The sequence below is a fragment of the Halichoerus grypus genome, chromosome 2 (genome assembly GCF_964656455.1).
Source record: "Halichoerus grypus chromosome 2, mHalGry1.hap1.1, whole genome shotgun sequence".
NCBI classification, from domain to species: domain Eukaryota; kingdom Metazoa; phylum Chordata; class Mammalia; order Carnivora; family Phocidae; genus Halichoerus; species Halichoerus grypus.
Genome location: NC_135713.1, coordinates 121,252,123 through 121,278,315, shown reverse-complemented (window position 1 = coordinate 121,278,315; position 26,193 = coordinate 121,252,123). Strand labels below are relative to the sequence as shown.

Below are 26,193 nucleotides of genomic sequence, written 5' to 3'. Positions count from 1 at the left end.
GGCATCAGGCCGCAAGGGCTGGGCTGGTGGTCACTGTGTCTCACCTGATAGAAGGACCTCAGATACTCCCTCTCAGCCAAGTTATAACTTGAAATGTAATTCTAGATTCTAGAGGACTCTAGCTGAAAACAGGAGAGAAGGGAGATCAGGGTTTAAGGGGGATATTTACTACAAATGCCACCGATTCATCAATGCATGGTGACACCAAACCACCTATTTTTATGCTTTTGATATAACATTATAACTCTTCACTCTTTAAATGTTCAATTTATCGGAAATGAGCCTCAAAACCTAAAAAAAGGCTGAGCATTTTGCTAGCCCTATTTCACAGATAAAGTACCTGAGTTCCACAGAGGTTAAGAGTTTCCAAGTTCCTACGATCAGCTTCAACCAGTTAGTGGCAGAGTTGAGATTCTGGTCCAAGTCCTCTAAGTCATGATTCAGAATCCTTAAAAAATACAATGCTGCCCACACTATCTGACTGATAATAAAGATTAAATCTATTGACTTTCCATGTACTCAACAAAATCATATAACAAAGATAAGAGTTTTCAACTACTCTGTTTCCTATTTTGAACATGGCTCTTGGCGAAGTGAGCAACAACTTTATGAAATTAAGATAAAAATAACTAACACATGACTGTAAAGCACACTATAAAGCACAGAAGAATCCCAGCAACTCCTCGTTTTGATTAAAGTACAGTCAGTTGTCAATAATTATGACGAAAAGCATACTTACTACCAATGGCATCCCAAATCATTGCATATGGTGAAAGTTTCTTCCATTCTGTGAATTCTGTATTTGTTCTTCAGCATCTTCAAGACATTTCGACAACCAGCGGTCAGTTTGTCGCATTTGAATGCCGAGTCCAGGCAACAACCACAGTTCAAATTCACTGGTACAGAGAGAAAGAGCAGATAGCAGACTCTGAGGACTTCCAGATTCTGAGGAGAAGTATTGTGATAAGCTTTTCGATTTGCTTTGTATTTCAATTAACCTTGAAATCTAATACATGTTTCAAAGTTTAATAGCTGACTTGTTACAGGCTCAGAAATTTTTATTGTTAAACAATTATGATTTCAAATTCAAATGATTCCTCGAAACAAACAAAAAAGAAAAGATAGCTGTTTTTCTCTGATGAAACAATAGTTTTAATAGCTGTGAAAAGACTGGTTTGTTTTCATAAATTATCTTGCTAATGAGTTCTTGGCATACAAACAAGAAAAAAATGTGAGAATAAACATATTTTTTAAAGAATAAAACAAATTAATAATGATGTACAGCTTTCTAAATACTTTATTATTTGTTTCCTACCAAATAATAAACTCAGGGAAGGGTAACAAGTATGATGATCTACTTCATGCTAAACACTGAGTTTATAAGCAACCTTTCATTTAATCCTCACGTCAACATTTTGAAGTGTGCATTGTTATTTCCATTTTATAAGAAAACTGAAATCAGAAATACTAAATGCCTTGCCCAAGGTTACAACGTTAATAAATGCCGCAGCCAGAGTCCAAGCCCAAAATAGTTCTTGCCCCAAGCAAAGAAAATATATTTAAATATTGATGCAGCACAAATGAACACTTGCACATCACATCCAGGAAGAAAAACCTCTATTACATAACGTGGCATTAGCATAAAGAAGAAATTTTAAATCACCCATATCCGCACCACCCAAACTATTATCCTTTTATGTGTTTTTCTACAATAATACTATAGTATGTTTATAATGTAATATTCAACTTTATTTTCATTAGAGAGACTAAAAGAAAAAGACTTTCTTGGGAGAAAGAGAGCACCACAGGACCAGGGGTTCAGTAATGGTTCCCATTCAGAGAACAGATACTTTCTTCATGTTAGAGATGAAGAACTAAAGCCCAGAGAAGAATTTTCACAAAATCACAGAGCAATTCAGGGCTAAAGAGAACAAAAATACAGTTCTTCTGGCCCCCTGCCAAGTGTTCATTCCATCATGTATCTTTTCTGGGATTCTACAGAGTTTATAGTCTGTGACTCCACATTACAGTCAACCTTGTATGTGCTTTATTTATTTAAGTTACTTATCATATACACATGGCCCCTTCTCCCAATTAAATTAACCGTCATCTTTTAAATTCTCTATTCCCTTGTTTTATCTTCCAGAAGCTTCTTTATCATCCATTCCCGGTAAGCACAATTTTTCAACATCTTTATTTTTAAGATTTTATTTATTTATTTGAGAGAGAGAGAGAGCTCAAGCGGGGGGAAGGGGGCAGAGAGAGAAGCAGACTCCCCGATGAGCAGGGAACCCAAAGCAGGGCTCGATCCCAGGACCCTGAGATCGTGACTTGAGCCGAAGGCAGATGCTTAACTGACTAAGCCACCCAGGCACCCCCAATTTTTCAACATCTTGGTAATAAACGATTAAATCAAGATTACCATCAGAAGACTGTCTCCTAAATCACTTTTGCCATCATGAGCGGTTTTGAGGCTACCGTGTAACAACTCGAACTGACAGAACAAAAGCAGCAAGATAACTGGGATTTGTCAGTGTGTTTATTCACCTATTCATTCACTCAACATAGTACAGACAATGGCCACGTTCCATTCTGGGCACTAAGGAGGTCCCTGCCCTCACAGAGCATGCATCCATCCTCTGATCTATGACTCGTGAGCTCTACAGAGAGGCAGTAAGGAGGCGTGCTGACATCGAACATCCAAGTTGTTGACTGTCCAAGAAGTAGGTGTAGTGCCCGTCACAATGTGGCTATCACTGCACTATTGAACTATCCTGGCAATGGTAACTTTTAGGTCAGCTCAGAAAATCTGTCTATAGGAACCTGATGCTAAGCACTAAAGCTACAGAAATCTAGAAGTCAAGGAATAAAGTGTAATCCCTGCTTTCAAGGAACTCACATTATAGCAAAGAGATGTGTCAAAGAGACAGGTGATAGGGACTCTGCTGGGATTATTTTAGGTTGCATTTTTTATTTATCTTCAGGAGCCCGCTCAAAGACAAAAAGTCTAATCTGATGGATTGTTTAAAAATCTCAGAAATACTCTTTATTCCTAGTACCGACTTTCCCTGACATCCTCCCACACTATTTGTTAATTTGGGATCTCCCAAAACTCTGGTCAAGTTGAATCTCTTGCCTTTCCAGAGGAAGTCTGCACCTTGATTATCACAGAAGTATTTCCTGAAGACTCTGGGGAATTCAAGTGCATTGCAGAAAATGAGGCTGGGACTGCAGTCTCCATAGCAAGACTCTTTGTTTCCCCAGGTAATTCTTTTCGGGATCTCCCTGCTCCAGTTCAGCCAAGAGGAGGAGGAAGATTCTGTTTCTATCTGAGGTGGTAAATAATTATATTTTTCAGGAGGAAAAGAAGTGGAGAAGTCAGAGAGTTCTCCAAAGTTACCCATGAGTAAACTTTCTCCAAAACTGGCCACCTTTCCCTGGAGCAGTGATAGCCACACAAAGGACAAAAATCCAGATGACACCCCAATGAACGTTATTTCAACTATTCCCGAACCAGCCCGTCACAATGAACATGAGATCCAGGTTCCAAAGGAGGATTTCTGCAATGAAAATTCCTCTGAGCTACAACCACAATGGTAAGGGCAGACAGACTTAACACTTGCTCATTCAACAAATGTTCTTGGTCCTGCACACAGAACAGTGAACATGACAAAGTTCCTGCCCTTAGGGAACTTGCATTCTGAGGTGAGTCACTTAATTCTGTCACTTCTCCCTTGCCCTCCATCATATCTTTCACCAGAGCTGAAACAGTAAACCAAGCGCTTAGATCCACATCTAAAGGTTTGTTAGAGACATTGAAAAAAAAAAAAAATCAACAATGCTGAAATGGCACAAGATTTTGAAGAAGCAGAATCTTTTCCACAGAAGAATTCAGGGTCTGATCTCAATGTAAATATAAAAAACATTGTGATACAGGTTTCTTCTTGTTGTCTTAGAATACAGACAGAATTTTCCTTGCATTTAGAAGGCAAGTGTATAAATGGAAAGATAACTCATTAGGTGAATTTGCCAACCAGGCTATACTCAAAACAAAATCTGCCATCATCCCCCAACCCCCAAACACAAACCTCAAACTAAAATAGTCATGGGGGGGGGGGGACTAAAAACTGATACTTAAGGTCATTTAAATTTTTTTACTTTACTAATATCTAACAGAGTCCACTAAATATTTTACAAACCTAAAGTTACCTTTAGGTTAAATTTAGGTTAAACACCTTTAATAAAACTTAATAAATGAACATTCTTGACTATTTTCTAGTTTAAGTAGCCTCTGTTAATTACAAAATAAAAGATATTGAAATCTCTTTTAAGAAGAGATTTCTTGAGTAGTATTTGGGTCTATCAAGTGAATAAATTTATCATATTAGAGATGGAAGGAATCAGAGGTCACCTACATGAAGTTCCTCATTCTACAAATGACTGAGATTGTAGATGACTGACCGATATTGTTGAGGGCTGCTTCCTCATGCTTCTATGACCCTGGGATAGGTACTTCTCCAAGAGTTTCTTACAATGAAGACAGTGAAGGAAAGAGTTTAAACGTATATATTAACAGACCTGGAACAACATATGTCAAGTACATAATAGGAATTCATAATAGTGGCTATTACTTCACTGCATTGTTTTTTCTTAGAATCAATGTATCTTCAATAACAGTCTATGACTGTAATTTCTCAATTAGTCTTCTGGAACCCCTTTAGCTTCTGGGATCTCTAGTTACCTGGATACAGCTACCCTTATAAAGATTTCTCATGAGGTCAAAGAACGGGTGTGTGGGACAAAAGACTGCAATTTATTCAACAAACATTTATTAAGTACATCCTATGTGTTTATGTCGGTTTCTGTGGGAGACTTCCCTGGGGAGACAGCCAATACAGATATCTAAAACTTTTCTCCATGAGTACCTATGTTTAGCAGTGAGCCTTTAAGACTTAAAAAGGTACTGAATTTATAATACAGTATCTTTCACAGGAGATTACCATCTTTTTCATTTAAAAAATCATCTTTGAGAAAAATTATTCAATGAAAGTTCCACAAAAGTTAACAAGTTTTTACTGAATGTCAACTATAAGCCACAATGTCCCAAAGATAAAAAATAAACAGTCCCTCCCTCAGAAAACATTTAACTTGGTTGAGGAGATAAATGATACCATGTAAGAGTCCATCATATGATTTCCTCTGATTAGGTTAGTAAAACAGATACTATCTTCGTTTTTCAGTTAATTATTAAAGCTCAGAGAGATTAAGCAACTTGTCTAAGGTTACACAGCAAGTATATGGCAGAGTGGGCACTCACACTCAGGTCTCCAAAACAGATAATAAGAAGGTTAATGTGTCTACAAAGCTATAGAACATTAACCAAATTAATGTTATCATTTTTACTATTTGACTCCAAACCTAGTGGAATGTCCATTATTACTACTCTCTTGAAAAGAATATAAGACCGAATTAAGCACTCAAAAGGAGATTTCAAATTACAAGTGCTACAGTGGGACAGAACTTCAGTAATCATTGTGAATTATGCATAACCTGAAAATAAATGAAATGTTCTTCACTCGTTAGTCCTTCCATCCTCAATGTGGCATTTGCCTTCTCAGTTGATACAGCAGAAATTAGCTTCATCACATACATCTGACATCAGATTTTAGACAAAGCTCACAGCACCATTTTACAACAGTATACATAGTTTACATTTTTAAAAAATACAAGAGCTATAAATGAAGAAAGGATGAATGAGTGACAGCTAAATAGCCAAGTCACCCTTCCACTGACGACAGGACAAGAAAGAATTCCCCTAACGTGCAGCAGGAAATGGTTCAGTGACATAGTGGGAAGTTACCCTCATACTGTGAGGCACTAGAACGATTCACCAGAGGCCCTTACTGATAATTTAGAGAAATAATTGGAAAAGCTGTCTTTGGGGACAGGTTGGAATATAGTTCACTCACCTGCCATCTTATGGATTCTTCCAGTTTTAGGAAAATTTTTTTCAAATAAGCAACTAAACCATTTGAATAGCTATATGTGTGAGGAAACAAAAAACACCATTCAAAAAAGCAAACCAAACATTTAAAAGTAGAAAAGTAGATTCATAATAGATTATTAAATATAGACTATTAACTTGTGACAATGGGGCCAGGAAAGAAGACCTTCCTTTCCTTTCCAAAATCAGCCCTTAATCCCCTTACTGGGGCAAGAACCTTTGCCTTGATGTACCACGGAACTACTACACTGTAACCAATGTTACATCTTACAAAGGCATAGGAGAGAAAAGAGATAAAGCTTAAAGGATAAAAAATAAATGGAACTAAAATTCCTCCTCAACTATGGTATGTTTAGAATCTGCCCTAGGCAAAATTGGGGACTTCATAGTTTGTCCTGGGCATCTTCCCTACTTTCCTGGTAGGATAACAACTTAAACTTTTAGGTATTAAGAGACCTCAAATCTAGTATCTCCTTTTCCTTGCCCTAATCAAACCCTGTTCTCTGGAAGAACCAAGTATCAGTCACATATACCACAAATTTAAAGTGCTTAGAATAGAGCCCTACTCATAGTAAATGCTATACTTGTTGGTTATTCTTGCTACTTTTATTGTCACTTGCATTTATATTTTAAGTCTCCATAATTTGGATTAAAAGGCTTTGTCCCTATTAATGGAAAGTGAAATATCAGTGAGCAGATGTAGAGAAATACTTTGGGAAATTCCTGAAATAAGACTTGGTAGGCAAACACCTACTCATCCAGTCTAGTATGCCTTTTCCACCAAGTAATGGCTGTGTGCCCAGGAAGCAATTATCAAACTTTCTCTGAACACCAAAGGAAGATACATGTACATGGTCAGCTGTGAAGACTTTTATATGGCTCATATGTGCTCAAACATCTATTGGATGGACCCTCATGTATATGGTAATTAAATCAATATTGGAGCACCCATGAAGGAGGGTAATAAATAGATACGCTTTAAACAGGAGAAACATATCAATACTGAAACCACTAAATGGTGGTAATTCCACTCAATTGACCTGATCCTCAGGCCACCTACCCCTCTTTATTACTTCTGTTGTTGATTTGAAGGTTTCTTCCTCTGTAATTATTTAGTTCCCTGCACAAAAATGGAAACCTAAATACCAAGACAGTCTCCTTAGTGAAGAGAAAGGAAACTGTGTAACCGCTAAGAGTTAAGGGAGATGAAGGAAAGAGTTGACAGTATAAAGCCCTAAATGTACAGAATGTTTATTTGTCTGGTAATTTCTTAAGTGTTTCAAAACTCTTGAAGAATAAAAGAACAAGATCAAAGAGGCATATGCCATACATATTCAGAAAACTTGCTAAGAAATCAAATCATGTTTTTCCACCTCCCCACCTTCCCAGTGACACGTCACCATCACCCTGCTCTCCTGCCTTTGCTGAGACCACACCCTGTCTCCTGAAACAAACTGCTTGGACTCTGCTCCACCCCTACTTGTATTTGGCAAGAGGAGGAAAGAAAAAAAAAAAAAAAAAAAAAAGCTTCAGAGAACAACTATCCAATACAAATCAGTTTGGAACCATCAATCACTGGTCTTATTTCTGGAGAATTTTTATTGGATAGAACATCAGTCTCAGAATACAGTTTCCCTTTTAGTCCTTTCTTAAACAGGAAAAGATTCCAAGCCCCCACCTCGATAAAGAAATTGAGTTTTCTATATACTTTTTTCCATTTCCCAACTCTTTGCCCTTCCTCCTGCATGAGCTTACAAAAGCTTACAGTCAAAATTCACATCTAAAATAAAGAGGCCTGTAAGAGAAGCTCATGTAATCCCACTCCTTAAATATCACTAAGACATCTGAGATATTGTTTAGATTGTAGACTCTTACTTTGACATGCCAGCATAGGTAGATGGACAGGCAAGCACATCAGATGTCACTGTTTGGCAGCTGATAAAAGTCAGTGGTGCTATAATACTAAGCACAGAGCCACTAGATTAGTCTGTGAGGGAAGGGGATGCCTTTTCCTTCCCTTCAATAGTGGGTTAAACCCAGCTGGCACCCTCTGGAACGACGGGTAAGTCCCATCTTTATTTCTGCTACAGTTTTGGGTTTTGTTTTTGTTTTTTGTCCAAATCAGAGGAACGTGTACAAAGATGATCTTCACATAAAAACTTTGAAAGTCATATCATCATGTTATTATACCAAGATACGACGAGAAAGTAACTTACTTGTTCCACTGAAACTGGAAGGCATTAGAGAAAGGGTACAAGGAAAGATGGCTGTGTGTCAATATTTTTAAATCATCATTTTTCCTTGAAAAGGCACACTTGATCTGATTGTAATTGTGGTAATGTCCTAGAGCTTCAAAATATCCTCAATCAGTTTTTTGTGCAAGTCTGTGCTATGTTAGAGACAGAAAGAAAAAAGTTAAGATTTTTTAAATAGGAACCTGCATAGTATTTTACTTATAAAATCTTTGTAAATTATTTAACATTATTTGGAATAAAATATTAGTGTCACATAAAAGAATCTATTATAGAATTAAACTGTTGGACAGTAACTACAAACACGAAGAAAAACTTTTCAGAGTTCTCTATTTGAATAACTGTATAAAATTTTGTTGAGACATGAGAACAATGAAACTTGAAAGAACATATTTTCAATTGAGCTTTGAAAAATAACAGTAGTTGTTAACCATGTAGGCTGATACCAAAATGTACAAGATAGTTGATATTTTGAAAACATATGTAAAGAAAAACAGAACGTTTTGGAAAATATCTACTGGCTATTTGTTAAACAGTTTATTCCTTGCTATATTAAATGAATCTGAATAATTTGCCTTCCTAAAAAGGAATTTAAGAACGAAATTTGGATTCAATTCTGCAATGGAATGAATAAGCCCATAACTACAAAACTACTTGCCTTGAAATAGAGTCCTTTTTTGAGAAGATCTAATTAAAGCTCCTTCTGGATGTTTTCCTCCAACAATTTAAAGGCCTAATATAGTTAATTACTAAAATGCACTCTAGTTGAACAAGCTTGTGTTCATAAACTTGAAATTAAGGAATACGTGGCTTTTTAAGTGTCCTTTTTCAACAGAATCTTTCTCTTGGCTGTTTAGTAGTATTTGTTCTTTCCTAAAACTGCTAGAGGTTTGTGTGTATGTGTGTGTTTTAAGATTTTATTTGTCAGAGGAAGAGAGAGAGCACAAATAGGGGTGAGCGGCAGGCAGAGGGAGAAGCAGGCTCTCCGCTGAGCAGAGAGCCCGATGCGGGACTCGATCCCAGGACCCTGGGATCACAATCTGGGCCGAAGGCAGACTTTTAACCAACTGAGCCACCCAGGCGTCCCTTTTAACTCTAAACTACATGCACAGCCTTGGGATAAAGTTATTTGGTCTGAAATTTTTTCATTAAAAATGATACATTCTTTAAGATAGGAAATTAAACAATTTTAAGATTTCATTTTGATGATGACAGTTTGGGTAACTTTATCAATTAATAGTTTGATTTATCATTAACTCAGAGCTGGCTTATACTAAGTAAAATTAAATATATTTTGAACTAAATTACCTGACATTTTGAATAAAGACAGAACCAATGCCACAATTCATAGGGCTAGTCTGTGTGTAAATGTCTGTATATAGTTCTGCTTAGATTTACCATACTAATGGGAGAATCAGAGGCAAATATAACCCTTCAAGGCTGATTTTAGGGGCAAAAGATTCATCTATGGAAAACTGGGATCTATTATAGGAAGTCAGAAGAACCAGTGCAGAGCTAAGTAAGAGAAATGGCAACCATCTTTTCTGGTAAGGCATAACTAGCTTCATACTGCCTTACTTCCTTCTGTACATCCTTGTCTGCCATTTCAAAAGAAAAAGAGAGAAGCTAAAACAGTTTCAAATTAATCCAAAATGCATATGAAATATGAAAAATAATAAAAAGTAAAACTCTAAGAGAATATCAACACCAATAACTAGATAGTATAATCTAAAAATAACAAAAAATTTATATATCACTCTGGAATACAGTCAGTAACATATATACACACAGAAAGACACATATACTTCTTAATTATCATCTGGTTTGATACTATGGTGAATTTGGAATCAAGGGGAAAAAAAGAGACAGTGCATTGAAAGGTTAAAAAAAATACACTCACAGTTGACAACAATGATTTATACATGTTCCCTCTACTTTACGAAATTCTGAAAGGTTGAAGGAGTAAATGCAGATGTTCACGTTCTTTATTAAAAAGCATAGTGTACCCCTTGATTTACCAAGATATCATTCATCACCTATCACCAGGACATTAATTAACTGATGTATATTAGCCATTCATTGGTTTTTATTAGCAATGGGAAGAATTCAGATAGAATGGGAGCTGACATGTTAGATATTTAACTGCTAATAATTTAAATCATTAAATCTCTCTGGTTAATGAAACTGTACCCTCTGGGCAAAAGCTAATCTTAAAACCATTAAATTTTCACACTGAGCAACATCACAGAATTTCTTTTCATAAGTAACTACTTGGCAAACTCAAACTTCCCACTCCTGTATCTTGAAGCCCCTGGGCATGCCTTAAGAATCACCCAGAGGCAAACAAACACTAATGAATCCTTTTTTCTTGTTCTCAGGAGAAAAGTCATTTACACAAAGACAGAGATAAAGGAAGAAATCTAGAAGCCAGGAAAGTTCCACCTTGAGGTGACCTTGAAAGCATATAAGGCCAAAAAAAAAGCATATACACTCCTAAAGATGTTAAACAATACTGTTTTTTATGCAAATATTGTAACTGAATCATTTTCTCGTTTGAAGGAACAATATTCTTCAAGAGAAGGCCACTCCATCAAAGACAGAAGCAAAGTATTCCCAAGATCTCAACAAGGAGGGGCAGACCAAGGTTGCTTCTGATTCCTTTGGACCTTCTGTGATTCCAGGCTTGCCACCCCAAATTCAGGACCCCACCCTTCCAGGAGCAAATCATTATAGTAATAAATTGCCTCCATCTTCCATATACCAGCTAAGCATGTTTAACTACGAACGTCCAAAACACTTCCTTCAATCCCAAAATCCATGTGGCTCCAGACTGCAGCCTCCCGGACCGGAAACCTCCAGCTATTCTAGCCAGACCAAACAGTCTTCCATTATCATCCAGCCCCGCCAATGCACGGAGGAAAGATTTTCTGCCTCCTCAACAGTGAGCTCTCACATCACCATGTCCTCCTCTGCTTTCCCTGCTTCTCCCCAGCAGCATGCTGGCTCCAACCCAGGCCAAAGGGTTACAGCCACCTATAACCAGTCCCCAGCCAGCTTCCTCAGTTCCATATTACCATCACAGCCTGATTATAGTAGCAGTAAAATCCCTTCCAATGTGGACTCCAAGTAAGTGAATTTTTTATATGTATAACTATATACTGTATATACACTGAGCTTTATCTGAGGAGTGGGGGGGGGTATGTCCTAGTTCACTATTTACTATCTAAACAGGCAATGTGACCTCAGGGTCTCTTCATAATTCTAAAACACCTTGAACATGGGTGCTGGCAGTAAGAAGTCATCTGACCCATTCTCTAGTGTCCACACTAAGAGAGACTCAAATCACCTTTTATCACATACAATTACTTACCTATTTTTTTCCATCTTCAAAAAAAGATATCTAACATACCCAAGAACAATGAACTATTCTCCCAGTTCTAAGTTAAGGTCCTCATGCTATAAATTTAATTGCTCTGGTTCTGGGCTCAGCTGAGATGAAGAGCAGCTGTCTGCTCTTCCTCAGATAGGATTTCCTCTCATATAAGCAGAGGCTATTAAATGTCTTCTCAGTCTTAGTCTTTTCTTCCTATCCATTTTCCCCTCTTACCCTGAATATCCATTTGGCTAAAAACAAAACAAAACCAAAAAAACTTTTTTTTTAATAAAAACCTGGGATTCAGATGCTGAAGTGTATGAATTTTCCTTACTATGATCAGAAGAAAGGCTTGAATAAATAAATGACCTTAGGGTTCCCTTTAGTAATTAAAACCCCACACTTTCTCCAAATTGGTTGAGCTGATTGTTCTGTCTAAATAAAGAGAATACCTGGAGCCTTATGCAAGCATGTACTATTTCCAAAGTCCTAAAACTATCCTAGGAGAACCTGATATGAATAAGGACACAGTGGTTGCGCTTTTTTTAAAACATGAACTGAATACTTTGTGCTTATGCAAGCCTAGAGCTATCAATTTTCCTATCCGTTGGCTGGCTAAAACACCAGAGAATTAAATCAGAGGCATCTGAAAAACTGTCTGATGGAATACGTTTTGTTGCAGGCCTACCAACAGATTTGCTAAGATTGTCGATAATTTCTCTCAGTCTTCTCTGGAGGCTACTTTTTCTAGGGATTCCTATTGTTGGTGACAACTCTGGACACTTAGTTGAACTGACTACAGCAATTCAACCTGCAAAGAGTACTTTTCAACATTTTAAAAAAATCAAAATAAAGCCAAAAACACATGTTAGAATCCTATATATACTAGGTTGAACCACTTGAAATGGCTGATAGTCAACTATTTTTCACCTATGAAAATGGCATTCATAAGTTTGACCTAGTATTTTTTAAAGATGCCGTTAAGAATTAAGAGCCCTCTCTCTCTTCCCTCCAAAATTCCCATTATACCCATTATCACACATTATAGATTTTTCTTGTTACATTTTACCCAGATGATCATTTTCCATCTAGCTTTCCATTATTTTCAGGTTTCCTATATGAGCATTTTTAAATCTAAAATAACCTTTTCTGGGAGCCCCAGGCCAAGAACAAATATAGTAAGTAAAATAAAATAAAATAACCTTTTCTGACTATACTACTTTTCTTGGTCTTTCAACCCTATTCCAAATATCTGACCAGAAAAGAAAGCCACAAATAAATATTAAAGAACCTCAACCATGTTCCTGGCTCTGTGCACAGAACTAAGAGAAAAAGGCAAAAATGGAGAGTATAAGAAATAAGCATAGGAGGTCCCCAAACCAGAGATCAAAGATCCAGCTTTAGCTGTTCCATTTGCAGCAACCATAGATAACTCTTTTAATCTTCCCACAGCCACTTGATACCCATTCGGTGTCCAGCTGCACAGGGTGGAAAACTGTCCCTTTGAACATTTGTGCCCAACTCCCTCATTGTTATGGTGGGCTTAAGTTTGCCCTGCCTTCGAAAATAATCCCTTGGATTCTGACCTAGATTGCTTTGAAAGCTTTATTTAGCTTTTCATCAGTAGGAAACCCTTAAGCAAACATGTTACTCAGTCGATCAAACCACAGACTGGAAATTGAGAACTCTAATTTTAATTATTCCATTCAAAAAGTCTGCTGTGTGACATTCAGCATGTGTGCCTTACCTGCTCAGGGATTCAATTTTATGATCTGTAACAAAATTAAGGATTTGGGTGATTAATGATGGGGGGGAAAAAAGACCTATAAAGCAGAGTGCAAGAAGAATATTAGCTTATAAATATGAGCACGTATCTAGTCTTAACACTTAGGCCATCTAAACTGAGAAGGGAATTCAGTGAATAAATTGACTAGGTCACATACATATCAGTGATTCTCAGGCTTGGTTTTGATAATCCTTCAGGATTTCTCAGATATATTACATTATGACAGTCTAAAAACAAAATTATTTAATTCTAATTCACTTTAACAGGTGACTTTTATAAAGATGGTAGGCTAACATTAAAAAAAAAAAAAAAAAAAGGCTATGGGGTGCCTGAGTGGCTTAGTGGGTTAAACATCCAACTCTTGGTTTTGGCTCAGGTCATGATCTCAGGGTCATGGTCTCAGGGTCGTAAGATCGAGCCCCACATCAGTGCAGAGTCTGCTTAAGATTCTCTCCCTCTCCCTCTTCCCTCTGTCCTTCCCCTCACTCACTCTCACCCTCTAAAATAAATAAAATTAAAAATAAAATTAAAAAAAATAGGCTATTAAACTTCATATAGTTAGAATAATAGGAGATCCATAAGACCAAAGGAATTTTACCACTTTGACATGAGAATTCAATCGTAAAAAAAAAACAGAAACAAAAACAAAAAACACACATACAACTCACTATTTATTTAAACACTTGGTCTGGCTATTTACTTAACTGAATAAATCAGACTTTAGTGAAGCATTAATATAGACAACCCTGAATACCTGAAATGTAAGGGGGAGAAATGTGTACCATCAAGTTTCAATACAGAGCATCTTGAATACAAATAAAAACAGTCATTCATTCAGCTGATAGAGTAATGCCTATACCAAAACTCCATGTTAGTGAAAATAAGTATTACAATGGTGAGTAATAAGCCATCTTTTTTACTTCAGAATGTTTATAATCTACAGATTACTAACCAAGTCCCCAAAGTCTACAAGAATTGAAACTCTGGCTCCTTTCAGAGGAGATACATTTCCACTCAGCTTATAAATTCTTTTAGTGACCCTTGAGAATATCTGAACAGGAACAGGTCAGAAAAGAGATCCAGGGGCGCCTGGGTGGCTCAGTCGGTTAAGCGTCTGCCTTCGGCTCAGGTCATGATCCTGGAGTCCTGGGATCGAGCCCCACATCGGGCTCCCTGCTCAGCAGGGAGCCTGCTTCTCCCTCTCCCTCTGCTGCTCCCCCTGCTTGTACTCTCTCTCTCTTTCTCAAATAAATAAAATCTTTAAAAAAAAAAAAAAGAAAAAAAGAAAAGAGATCCAGCCTGCCTCATCTTGATAACTGGAGAACGTTTATTATGATAATGCTAAAATACTCACTGAGGGCAGTGACCAGTTATCCTGCATTAAACAGATATAAGCGTGTACCTACAGGGCCCTAAATGAATAAATTAGGTGAAATCTGAACAAACAGCTGTGAAAGTGCGAGCTACCTAACAAATGTAATAATACAGGAATCCCTAAATACTACACCTACACTCTGTCACAATCAACAGGGGAACATGGGGAGCGGTAAGAACATTTTTCAAGATAATTTAGGATTAGAACTTGAAGTACGGATTTAAACCAAACTCTTCAACTACTATTCAAATTTGCTTTCTTTTTTTCCCCCAGACCCCCCTTTGCATTCTAGTTACATTCTCTTTCCTCCTCTAAATCATTCCTTTCTTTCTCTAAAAATCACGTCAGCAATGGTAAAGAAACGACTGTTACTGTAAAAGCTATTTATTACATAGTACCACACTTGAATTGTGTAAAACAGGAAATTAAAAGGAAAGCCAGACTATGTCAACTGTAGATTCCATTCAAAGCAATAGAATATTCACTAAATCCTAGTGGTTATAGTAGTAAATGTTTAACAATCAGCTCTAGAGAAAGCAGCGAGGATTTGTGGTATTTACCAACTTCCCTGGTGTACATATTCCCATCACCACCAATTTCAAACTATCAACATGAGATCACAGGGCACTGAGAACGGTATCCACCCATAAAACAAACTTACCAAATTCAATCATAAGACTGGAAGAACTCTCAAGCTGCCAGTAACTAGACTTACTCTCTTTCACTTCTTTAGGAAGATCTTTGAGGAAGGACATCCTCCTTATGCCTAATCTAATTTGTTCCTCCAGCCACTAAATTTTAATTTGCCAAGAGTTAAAAAAAAAAAAAAAAAAGCTGGTAACCATTCTTATTAAATTCCTCTTCATTGTTACCAGGAAATTTTTAATATTAATGTTTTTAATAACACTAATAGTACTAAGTTTAAGCAATAATACTATTATTAATCTACTAGATGGGTAGATTCAACCTATCTAAAGGTGACTGACAGAATGAGGTCAATTCTATTTTAGTACCACATCTTTCTCTGAAGATCTTTTTTTTTTTTTTTAAAGATTTTATTTATTTATTTGAGAGAGAAAGAATGAGACAGAGAGAGAGCATGAAAGGGGGGAGGGTCAGAGGGAGAAGCAGACTCCCTGCCGAGCAGGGAGCCCGATGCGGGACTCGATCCCGGGACTCCAGGATCATGACCTGAGCTGAAGGCAGTCGCTTAACCAACTGAGCCACCCAGGCACCCTGAAGATCTTTTTTAAAAATCTTTTTTCTGGGGTGCCTGGCTGGCTCAGTCAGAAGATCATGTGACTCTTGATATCAGGGTCCTGAGTTCGAGCCCCACATTGGGTGTAGAGATTACTTAAATAAATAAAACCTTTTTTAAAAAATCTTTTTTCTTTTTAAAGCTATCAACAACCTTCATTTGGCCAACCTGTAAATGCTAGACCATCCCAAAGTGCAAATGCTAAGCCCACCCCAAGGACTCCTGACCACGAAATACAAGGATCAAAAGAAGCTCTGATTCAAGATTTGGAGAAAAAGCTAAAATGCAAGGACAGCCTTCTTCATAATGGAAATCAAGTAAGCAAAAAGTCTATTTTGCACAAAAAGCCAATTAAACTATAAAATCTCAGTAAGAAAGTTCTTTCTGTCTCACAGATCTATGTCCATAAAATCTGCAAGGGATAGGATTATCTAAAAAGAGGGACTATTTGGATCCAATACCAAATACTCTGCATGAAAACACCTTGTGGTTTTCAGTAGCAAAAGAATGACACAAAAGAAGTAAAGAATGTAAAACAAAGTAAAAGAATGAAGCAAGAAAAGAAAAAGAAATTTGAATAATTTAATGAAAATTTTGTTTTAAGCATTACTCCTCATAAAATATGTCTGATGATCAAATAACCAATAAGAAATACTCTCAGTCAACTTTTTCACATACTTTGGTATATACTACTGATGGATACATAGCTATGAGATTTATGACATAACTCTTCTGTACCCACTGTATTAGTCACTTATCTCTTAAACAGCACCATATGCCTTAAATCCAAATACATTTAAATACCAGTTGCACGGCTTTCAACCAGAAATTAAATATGATATTCAATGTTCATTTAATAAAAGTTATTTCTCCATGGGAGATTATGCAGTACTATATTCAAAGACGGAGCCAATGAGAACATGCAGAACAAATAGGAAGGTGAAGAATTTCCCCTTACTTGGGATAGCCTTACATAAGGGTGATTATGCCTTCCTTTCCCAGGAGCAAGAGGAAAACAGATGAGGGAAGTGGCACTAGAATGGAAGGGAAATGCTTTGAATAAAAATTAAAACATAGTATATGGGGCGCCTAGGTGACTCAGTCAGTTAAACGTCTGCCTTCAGCTCAGGTCATGATCCCAGGGTCCTGGGATTGAGCCCCACATGGGGCTCCCTGCTCAGCACGGGAGCCTGCCTTTCCTTCTCACACTCCCCTTGCTTGTGCGCTCACACACACCCTCTCTCTCTCCTGTCAAATAAATAATAAAATCTTTAAAAAAAATAAAACATAAAACATAGCATATACCTGTAATTCAATAGGCAGAACCATACTTCTTTGGTATAATTCTTGGTGGTTTTAAGGTAAAGGTATACAAACAACTTTTATTAAATCTCATTACTATCTCCCTAATGAATGACTTCTTTAAAGCGGCTAACATATGAGGAGAAGATGGCCCGCAGACTGCTAGGACCACAGAACGCAGCTGCTGTATTTCAAGCTCAAAATGACAGTGAGGCACAAGACTCACAACAGGTAAATTATAGTAATCTTTACCTAACTGGAATATTTTTCTCTCATGTGATTTACAAATGTGTTTTTCCAAATGCTGATAAATACAGCTTGAGGCAAAAGTCAATCACTTCCATGCTCCATTAGGTATAAAAAGGAGAGGCCACGATGAGCTAAAATATATAGAGAGAAACTTAAAATTTTACCCCATTTTCTGGTGTTGTAATATCAGCATATGAAATGTCACAAAGACAAAACACCAGAAGACTAACAGTGTCACTTTTCATCTGGACATTTAGGGGTCCGTTACACCTAGAACTCTTTTTCCAATGTCAGAAGGGATAGAGAATTTTGAGTTGTAAATCTTTAATAGGACAGAAGTTAAAACTTTAAGCCAAAGTAATTATAACTTTTTCTCAGAAGCTGTTAATCATTTCAATGTTTTAAAATATAATTGTGGGACTAATAAAACATCCAATTCCCTTTGTTTCTGTATTCAAAAATGCTTATTAAAAACAAAACAACAATAAAAAAGCCTGAGTAATGGCTCTAACATTAACAAAAGGACCCTTTCCAAGAACGGATAAACTTTATGGAGGGCATAAAGTGAATATCCCACAGGCTTGTTTCTGGTCAACTTCATTCTAACAAGTAAACTTAACCCTGAAGAGAAATACAGAGTTGGAGAAACACACTGAACTGTTAGAACTGTCTTCCTTCTGTAGTTACCTCTCGTATCTTTTCAAAAATTCCAAAAGAAACTGGAAGCCAATGGGATGAAACTGGACACCCAAGAACTCTAAGCTCCTAAGCACAGGAAGCTGAAAATAGGATTTTTGTCTCTGGTAATGCAACTACTAAAAAGATGGAGCAGGGTCTAAAGGTGCAACTAATTAGAAAATTAAAACAGAATTTGAATCTCTCTTTGGCTACTCAACAGTTCATACATTCATTCAATGAATTATTTTATATGGAGCACCTACTGTGTGTTGGGCTCTGGACTGGTACAGATTACAGCAAGAAGAAGATGCGAAACTACCTCTATTAGTAGAAGTAACTCAAAACAGTGTTATAGTGATGGTTTATGTTATAAATTCAGTGTATGATTTTGAGGGCAAAGATCTAACAGTTTTCTCATTCCTCCTTTAAAAACATTAAAATGAAGGTCATGGCACCAAGAAAAAAGAGAGCAGCAAAACATACCATTATGAAATCAGAAAAGATAAATCCTAGGTTTTTTTTGTATGCTTCAAATACTCTAATAATCCAAATGTCATCAGATTACATAAAACTGAAATATTACACCTCTGAATATGAATATATACATACTCAAACCACTACTACAGGAAAAGTTAAAAACTTAATTTGGATATTTGGGGTTTAATCGGATTATTTTTATTTTTTACCAAAAAGTTAGTTGATTTAATAAATCAATTTTTTTTGACATGTGGCTAAGAGAACCTTAGGACTAGCCAAAAATTGTTACAGTTGTAAGAATTTTAAAATGACCAAATACATTAAACATATTCATCCCAAAATAAATTATTTGTACTCAGATTTGCTGCATTGCTATATAGATGTTTTCCAGATATTTGGATACAGATATATTTTTCACTAGTCTCCCCTACTGTGCCAAACACTAAAATACACAAAATAAGCACTAAGTATTTGATCAGTTAATTATGACTTCCATCAATTTCTGGTTTTATTCTCAAATGGAAATAATTTTCTGGTGCTCAAATATAAATCCTAAAAGATGTTTGCTTAAATATATCTTTATTAAGCAGGAAGTAATTAATGTTGTTTTTCAAACCTTCTCATAGCTCTACACATATCTTCCATGGTGTCCATCATGATTTTGTGCCATGAGCTAAAAAGAGAAGTATTTTCCAGTCTAGTATGTGTTAATTGCTGTTGGTGCACTTTTGAGCAGTGGGCATAATACCCTTTATCAACTGCCAACACAAGTGACTTCATGTCTATTCCTGATTTACTAAAGGACAATCTGTACTATGTGTTCCCATTTCAAATACACCAGGCGGACACATCACCCTTTGTTGTAATACAGTCATATGAAAAATGAACCACCAGGAATTCTAAGGCTAGCTAGTTTTCATATATTATACCTGTTGAATAGTCCTACTAATTCTGGGGATTTTTTGCTTAAGTATTAGAAGGTCAGTGCACTATATTTTAGTTGCTTAAAACAGTTAACCCTTGAACAACGCAGGAGTTAAGGGTGCTGAGCCCCCCCATAGAGTTCAAATCTACATATAACTTCTGACTCCCCAACTTTACTATTAGCCTACTGTTGACCAGAAGCCTTACCAACAAGTAGATTAACACATATTTTGTACACTATATGTATTACATACTATATTCTTAAAATAATTTAGAGGAAAAAGATGCTGAGAAAATACATTTAAAGTACTGTACTGTATTTATCTTTAAAAAAAAACTCATATATAAGTGAACCTGTGCAGTTCAAACCAGTGTTGTTCAAGGATCAAATGTATATGGAATTAACCATGAGTGCACAAATACAGTCAACAAAGGAATGTTCAACTACGACTACTTAATTCTGCTTCATTTCAAGCTAACAACCACGTTAACATTCTCACTTTGTTTTAATTTCAAGCAGCACAGCTCAGAACATGCACGACTGCAAGTTCCTACATCACAAGTAAGGTAAAAAAAAAAATTCTCAATCTTAAAGAAACATTTTGCTACCAAAAATATTTTCAGCTTAAAAATGTAATATTTATAAAGCCTTCAAGCCTCCTATACCTTTTATAAAAAACAATGTGAATTTTCTAAAGTCTGAGAGGATGGTAAAAATTTTTATCTATTAACTATCAGAACTATCTCAGAGGAAGTTTTTTATATGCTTTCATCAAATAAGCCAGGACCACATGTCCATGTTAAGCAACTTTCTCATAACTGAAACCCAATTCCAATTACTAAATCATTGTACATGATAAGAACTGTCCATGAGGTACTCTGCATTTTAATCAGTTTCTTCATCAATTTATAGCATTGTACAAAAGACACAAAGATGTAAAATTTGTACCAGATGTTTTTAAATTGCTACCATTTCTAATAGTCATTAAATATGCCATGTCCTAAGGTCTCTTTGTTATTACACTAACACATAAAACAGTATAGACTCTGGGGATTCCAATACAATGGCTTAACTATATTTGTGTAAAAGGAAGAACAATGACAACCTTCCTGCAGAGTAATTATTAAAATATTTTTGTAGAAGTAGATCGTCTTCAAGGGGAGATGTAAATGATCAGGATGCAATCCAGGAGAAATTTTACCCACCTCGTTTCATTCAAGTGCCAGAGAACATGTCAATTGAAGAAGGAAGATTCTGCAGAATGGATTTCAAAGTAAGAGTTCAAAAATATTGGCGGAAAATTAACAAGATACTATGTTTTGAAAAATGTCCTCTTCCTCTTCATAACTTGCTGCACACCTGGGGTACCTGGGTGGTTCAGTCGGTTAAGTGTCCAACTTTTGATTTTGGCTCAGGTTGTGATCTCAGGGTTGTGAGACTAAGCCCCATGTCGTGCTCTGCGTTGGGCATGAAGCCTGTTTAAGCGCCTCTCTCCCCGTGTGCCCCTCCCTGCTCCTCTAACAAAATAAATAAAGAAGTAACTTGCTGTACACCTTAACAAGCAACATGGATAGTGGATAAGAACAAAAATTCTGGAGCTAAGCTTACCTGGGTTTGAATCCTGGCTCTGCCACTATCCAGCTGTGTAACCTTAGATAAGGCAGTTAACCTCTGTGCTTTCTGTCTCATCTGTAAAATGGAGTAACAAATGTACCTACCTCATAAAGTTGTTACGGGGATTAACTGAGTAAACAGGCGTAAGGTACTCGCAATAGTGCCCACCCCCTAACAAAGACATAAGTGAAGCTACCAAAACAATAGGATTTCTAAAGCAAAATACCTCTTTTAATTCTTCTCCATTAAGAAATTCAAGCCAACCTGCTCACTTGGCCTAGAAGAGTTCTTCAAGCTCGAAGAGATCTTTAGAAAGACCTACATTTTTATTATCCTCATTTTGGAATCCTTTTTTTATAAAATGTTTTTCTGGATTCCTTATGAATGAAAGTATATGGATTTAACTGTTGAGGGTTATAGAAAAACACTTAACAAACTGGCATTTAAATAGAATTACAGCTCAAGAGCACTCTGTTTTGGTAAAGCCATTCATTAGATCTGCAATCATGACATGTATGTCCCTCTGGGACTTCATCTGCAGTCACCATTATCGAAAAAACCCACAGGACTTCATATTTCTTGTGGAAACGTATATAACATAATGTTCTAAATATAGTAACTGAGAGATCTTAAGGAGCCTGAGGTTACATGCGAAAGGGCTAGATGTGGTTTGAGGCAGTCTGAAAATATTAATTTCAAGAGTTTTAATTTCCACTGTTTTTGTTAAAAAATTGTTGAAACCAAATACCTTTTTAAGCTCTTCCTTTGCATTTTGAATCACAAACCCACTCAGATACTGGAATTGTTAAAATTTGCAAACGGACAAATAGGTTCCAGTGATGATATAATTTAAAATTCTGTTATCTCCTTCTTGTGTTTTCCTTCCCAGGTAAGCGGACTGCCAGCTCCTGATGTGTCATGGTATCTGAATGGAAGACCAGTTCAATCAGATGATTATCACAAAATGATAGTGTCTGAAAAGGGTTTTCATTCACTCATCTTTGAAGTGGTCAGAACTTCAGATGCAGGTGCTTATGTGTGTGTTGCCAAGAATAGAGCAGGAGAAGCCACCTTTACTGTGCAGATGGATGTCCTGGGTAAGCCTTCAAAGAGATCTTGAAGAGTTCCTTAATATCCAGCAGTATTTTTAAAAGCAAGTGTTAGAAAAGCCCAGATGACTTCATATTTAAGGGTAATGTCTACACAACCCACTAGAATGCCAATTTTTATCTAAAAGTCACAGGATGGTGGGGAGAAGGGGAGGGAGCATTTTTGAGGGAAACTCAGTGAAACTTCAAGGACAGACCTACAACCAAAGCTTTTCAGTAAAGGAAATAAAGAAATGATGCAATTTTGGGCAAAACAAATAAGGCAGTACAGGTGACCCTTGAACAACATGGGTTTGAACACCACACGTCCACTTACATGCAGATTTTTTACAACACAGTACTGCATGTTATTTTCACTTCCTTATGATGTTTTAAATAATGTTTTTTCTCTGGTTTACTTCACTTGAAGAATATAGTATATAATACATGTAACATACAAAATATGTGTTAATTGTCTGTTTATATTATCAGTAAAGTTTCCAGTCAAGAGTATGCTATTAGTAGTTAAGTTTTGGAGAGTCAAAAGTTACATACAGATTTCTGACTGCATGTGGTGTGGTAGGAGTGCTCCAACGCCCCACATTGTTCAAGGGTAAACTATATAACCATTTCTAGATGTAACTGAAGGATCTTAAAGTGGAAAACGTTAGTCTAATCATATCTCTGATCTATAATCCAAAATAATCTGATTCTTATTTTTACAGAATTGTCATTATCACACATAATTTAAAATGGAGGAATAAATGTTAACTTTTAGCCTTAGATCATGATCTGGGAATCAAAAAAAAATCTAATTCAGGTGATTAAGCTCTGGGCAAATCTTTTTGTGTCAATAGCTCGAGAAATACTCTACTGTTAGAACTAAAAGAGGCCTTGGAAGGCATCTGTCCAATTTCATTTCTCCTTGAGAAAAGCTAGGGTTAGAGTAGTGTATCATTTCCTCTTTTCCTTCAGGTAATTAAAGAAATGACATAACAGGCTGTCTGGTAGAGGAGTGGGAGTTGGTAGCTGCGGCCTTTGGGCTGGGATGACCCGCGCTCTGGCGGAGGCCAGGGAGCCGAGCCAGAGCCATGGCCAGTACAGTGGTAGCAGCTGGACTGACCATTGCTGCTGCAGGACTTGCAGGCCGTTATGTTTTGCAAGCCATGAAACATATGGAGCCGCAAGTAAAACCAAGTTTTTCAGAGTCTACCAAAATCTCCCTACTGCCAATAAAGGAAAAATAAGAGATGCTCATCAACGAATTATGCTTTGAAACCACCCAGACAAGGGAGGATCTCCGTATATAGCAGCCAAAATCAATGAAGCTAAAGATTTACTAGAAGGTCAAGCTAAAAAATGAAGTAAATGTGTGATGAATTTTAAGTTCTTGTTAGTTTATGTATACAAGTGCTAGCTTTTTATAATAAAATGCCTCAAAGCTACAAATTTTAAAAATGATTTGGCACAAACTAAAAAAAAAAAAAGGAAAAAAGAAATGACATAACAATTACAGATATTTGTATACTATTTTACAGTTTACAAAATGCTTCTTCATTCATTATCTTCAACTACTGATCCTCACAGTAGTTTTGAGTAGTAGTGGTAGGTAGAGCAGTCACTATTACCTGTATTTATTTTATAATGGATTTTCTATTTATCTATTTTACGATAGATAAAACTGAGCCTCAGAGAAACTAAACAAATTTTTCCCAATTTGGCATGGCTGGTGGGGCAAATAGACAATTTGAACCTAAGTTGTCTAGTCTTGCCACCACTCATGATGCCTCCTTATTGAAGAGACATAAATGAGAATATAACTTAAATTCTTTGAATGAAACATGATATAAATTCAATGCCACATAACATTACTGTTTTAGAACTCTAATTGGCATAATACAAAATAGTACTACTGTATGTTGTTTTAACTAATGGTAAAACATAAAGCTTCTAATCATCTTGAGTGTTTTTTGAAACTTTTTTATCAACATACAAATTTCATAATACCTTGGTTTGACTTATTTTCTTTTTATAAAATCTCAAATACTTGATTTTTTTTATTAATATGTAGCAAAAGAACATAGAAGAGCACCAATGTTTATCTACAAACCACAAAGCAAAAAAGTTTTTGAGGGAGACTCAGTGAAGCTAGAATGCCAAATCTCAGCTGTACCTCCACCAAAGCTTTTCTGGAAAAGAAATAATGAAATGGTACAATTCAACACTGATCGAATAAGGTAGGATAAGTATTTTTAGACATAACTGTAGTTTATTTGGGTGAAGCCAGCTGTACTTGAAATGCATTATAAATGGCATGCGTTTGTAATCTCAGTTTGTCTAGTTTTTAAAACATGTATAGAAACACAATAAACCTCATTAACCCCGATTCCACTAATCAAAAATTTAAGGCATTAAGCTAGGATTTACCTTTTTACTAACAATAAAGAAAGATGGCTCAAGGAAATGATGACACAAAAAATTAAAGGGGAGGAATTAAACTCAATAAAACCAATAGCTATTTGGCATTAACTAGGTACAGTCTCGGAATTTCCAAATGCTTCGTTTTCTTACAGTCTGACCCTCTGGGTCAGAGGCATCATAAAGTTTCACAGGAAAATTAATATCTACCCTTCATTTTTTTATTATTGTTTCTTTTCAGTTTGTATCATGATAACTCTGGAAGAGTTACTTTACTGATAAAAGATGTAAACAAGAAAGATGCTGGGTGGTATACTGTGTCTGCAGTTAATGAAGCTGGAGTGACGACATGTAACACAAGATTAGATGTTGCGGGTATGTCACACTATCAACCCAAGGACTTAATCAGAAAGATTTAGTAAGAAACACAAATCCCAGAGTAATATAAAAATAATCAGTTCTGACTTTTTTTTTTTTTCCTGTCTGATACTAAATACCTAGGGCAACCCATTTGTTTAGAACAGCTTTTCTGAATTAATCTTTTTTATCTATTTCAGTCCGTCAACACCAAACTCTTCCAGCTCCTAAGCTGTTACGTGTTCGACCAACTTTCAGCAAATACTTAGCACTTAATGGTAAAGGTCTGGATGTGAAACAAGCTTTTAACCCTGAAGGAGAATTTCAGCGTCTGGCAGCTCAATCTGGACTTTACGAAAGTGAAGAACTTTAATGAGGTTACCAACATTGAAAAACACAACTACATTATTAGTAATATGTTCAATTAAATTTTTAAAATAAATCCATAGCTGTATTAACAGATTATGGTTTTAATTAGGTAATATAACTAATATATATTTGTAATATTTATCCTTTGACTCTTGCACATTCTGTCTTCTCTGGTTTGCGAAGCCCATGGAAAATCTGGGCATATGGGTTTGTAATTGTAGAAGACTATCTTAAAATGTGAGATTTTAACATTTAAGTCATACACATTTAACAATTACAGGTTATGAATATCAACTTTTTAAGCACATCTAATGCTTGTAATAAGGTTTACTGGTACTGCTTTCTAAATACTGTTTTACCCATTTTCTCTTATAGGAATACTAACATGGTATAGATTATCTGAGTGTTCCATAGTTCAATGTCAAAAGAGAATAAAAGTTCAAATATTTAAAACAGACTGTCTTCTCTTCACAAAAGTCTAGATCTTTAAAATAAAACTTCTGGTTTTTATATACAACACTTAGCAAAACCTAAGAATAACAAGTTCCAAAAAAGCAACAATATTATGTTCTAGAACTGTCTCAATGAAGCTCACTTACAGCTCAGTCAATTCCTCCGGAAATTAAGCTAGACTTTCCATGGTTTGCACTTCAAAAGCAAGCAACAAT

General features: G+C 36.2%; 1 protein-coding gene and 1 pseudogene across 3 annotated transcripts; both read left to right on the top strand.

The window, feature by feature from the left end:
• The first annotated feature begins 817 nt into the window (after window positions 1–817).
• On the top strand, window positions 818–25,978 carry MYOT (myotilin). Of its 3 annotated transcripts, none has more exons than XM_078067470.1 (13): window positions 818–955; window positions 2,147–2,170; window positions 3,145–3,264; window positions 3,359–3,596; window positions 10,816–11,382; window positions 16,191–16,365; window positions 17,477–17,581; window positions 20,199–20,245; window positions 20,820–20,952; window positions 22,183–22,390; window positions 24,453–24,618; window positions 25,041–25,174; window positions 25,357–25,978. In XM_078067470.1, the coding sequence occupies exons 4-13, from the start codon at window positions 3,403–3,405 to the stop codon at window positions 25,527–25,529; spliced, it is 1,902 nt and encodes a 633-aa protein (XP_077923596.1). In that variant the 5' UTR covers window positions 818–955; window positions 2,147–2,170; window positions 3,145–3,264; window positions 3,359–3,402; the 3' UTR covers window positions 25,530–25,978. The 3 variants fall into 3 exon arrangements, with proteins under 3 accessions (XP_077923596.1, XP_077923595.1, XP_077923597.1); XM_078067469.1 differs by having other exon boundaries at window positions 20,196–20,245; XM_078067471.1 differs by having other exon boundaries at window positions 20,196–20,245; window positions 25,041–25,493.
• Window positions 23,407–23,830, top strand: LOC118530497 (mitochondrial import inner membrane translocase subunit TIM14 pseudogene; annotated as a pseudogene).
• Window positions 25,979–26,193: the final 215 nt, after the last annotated feature.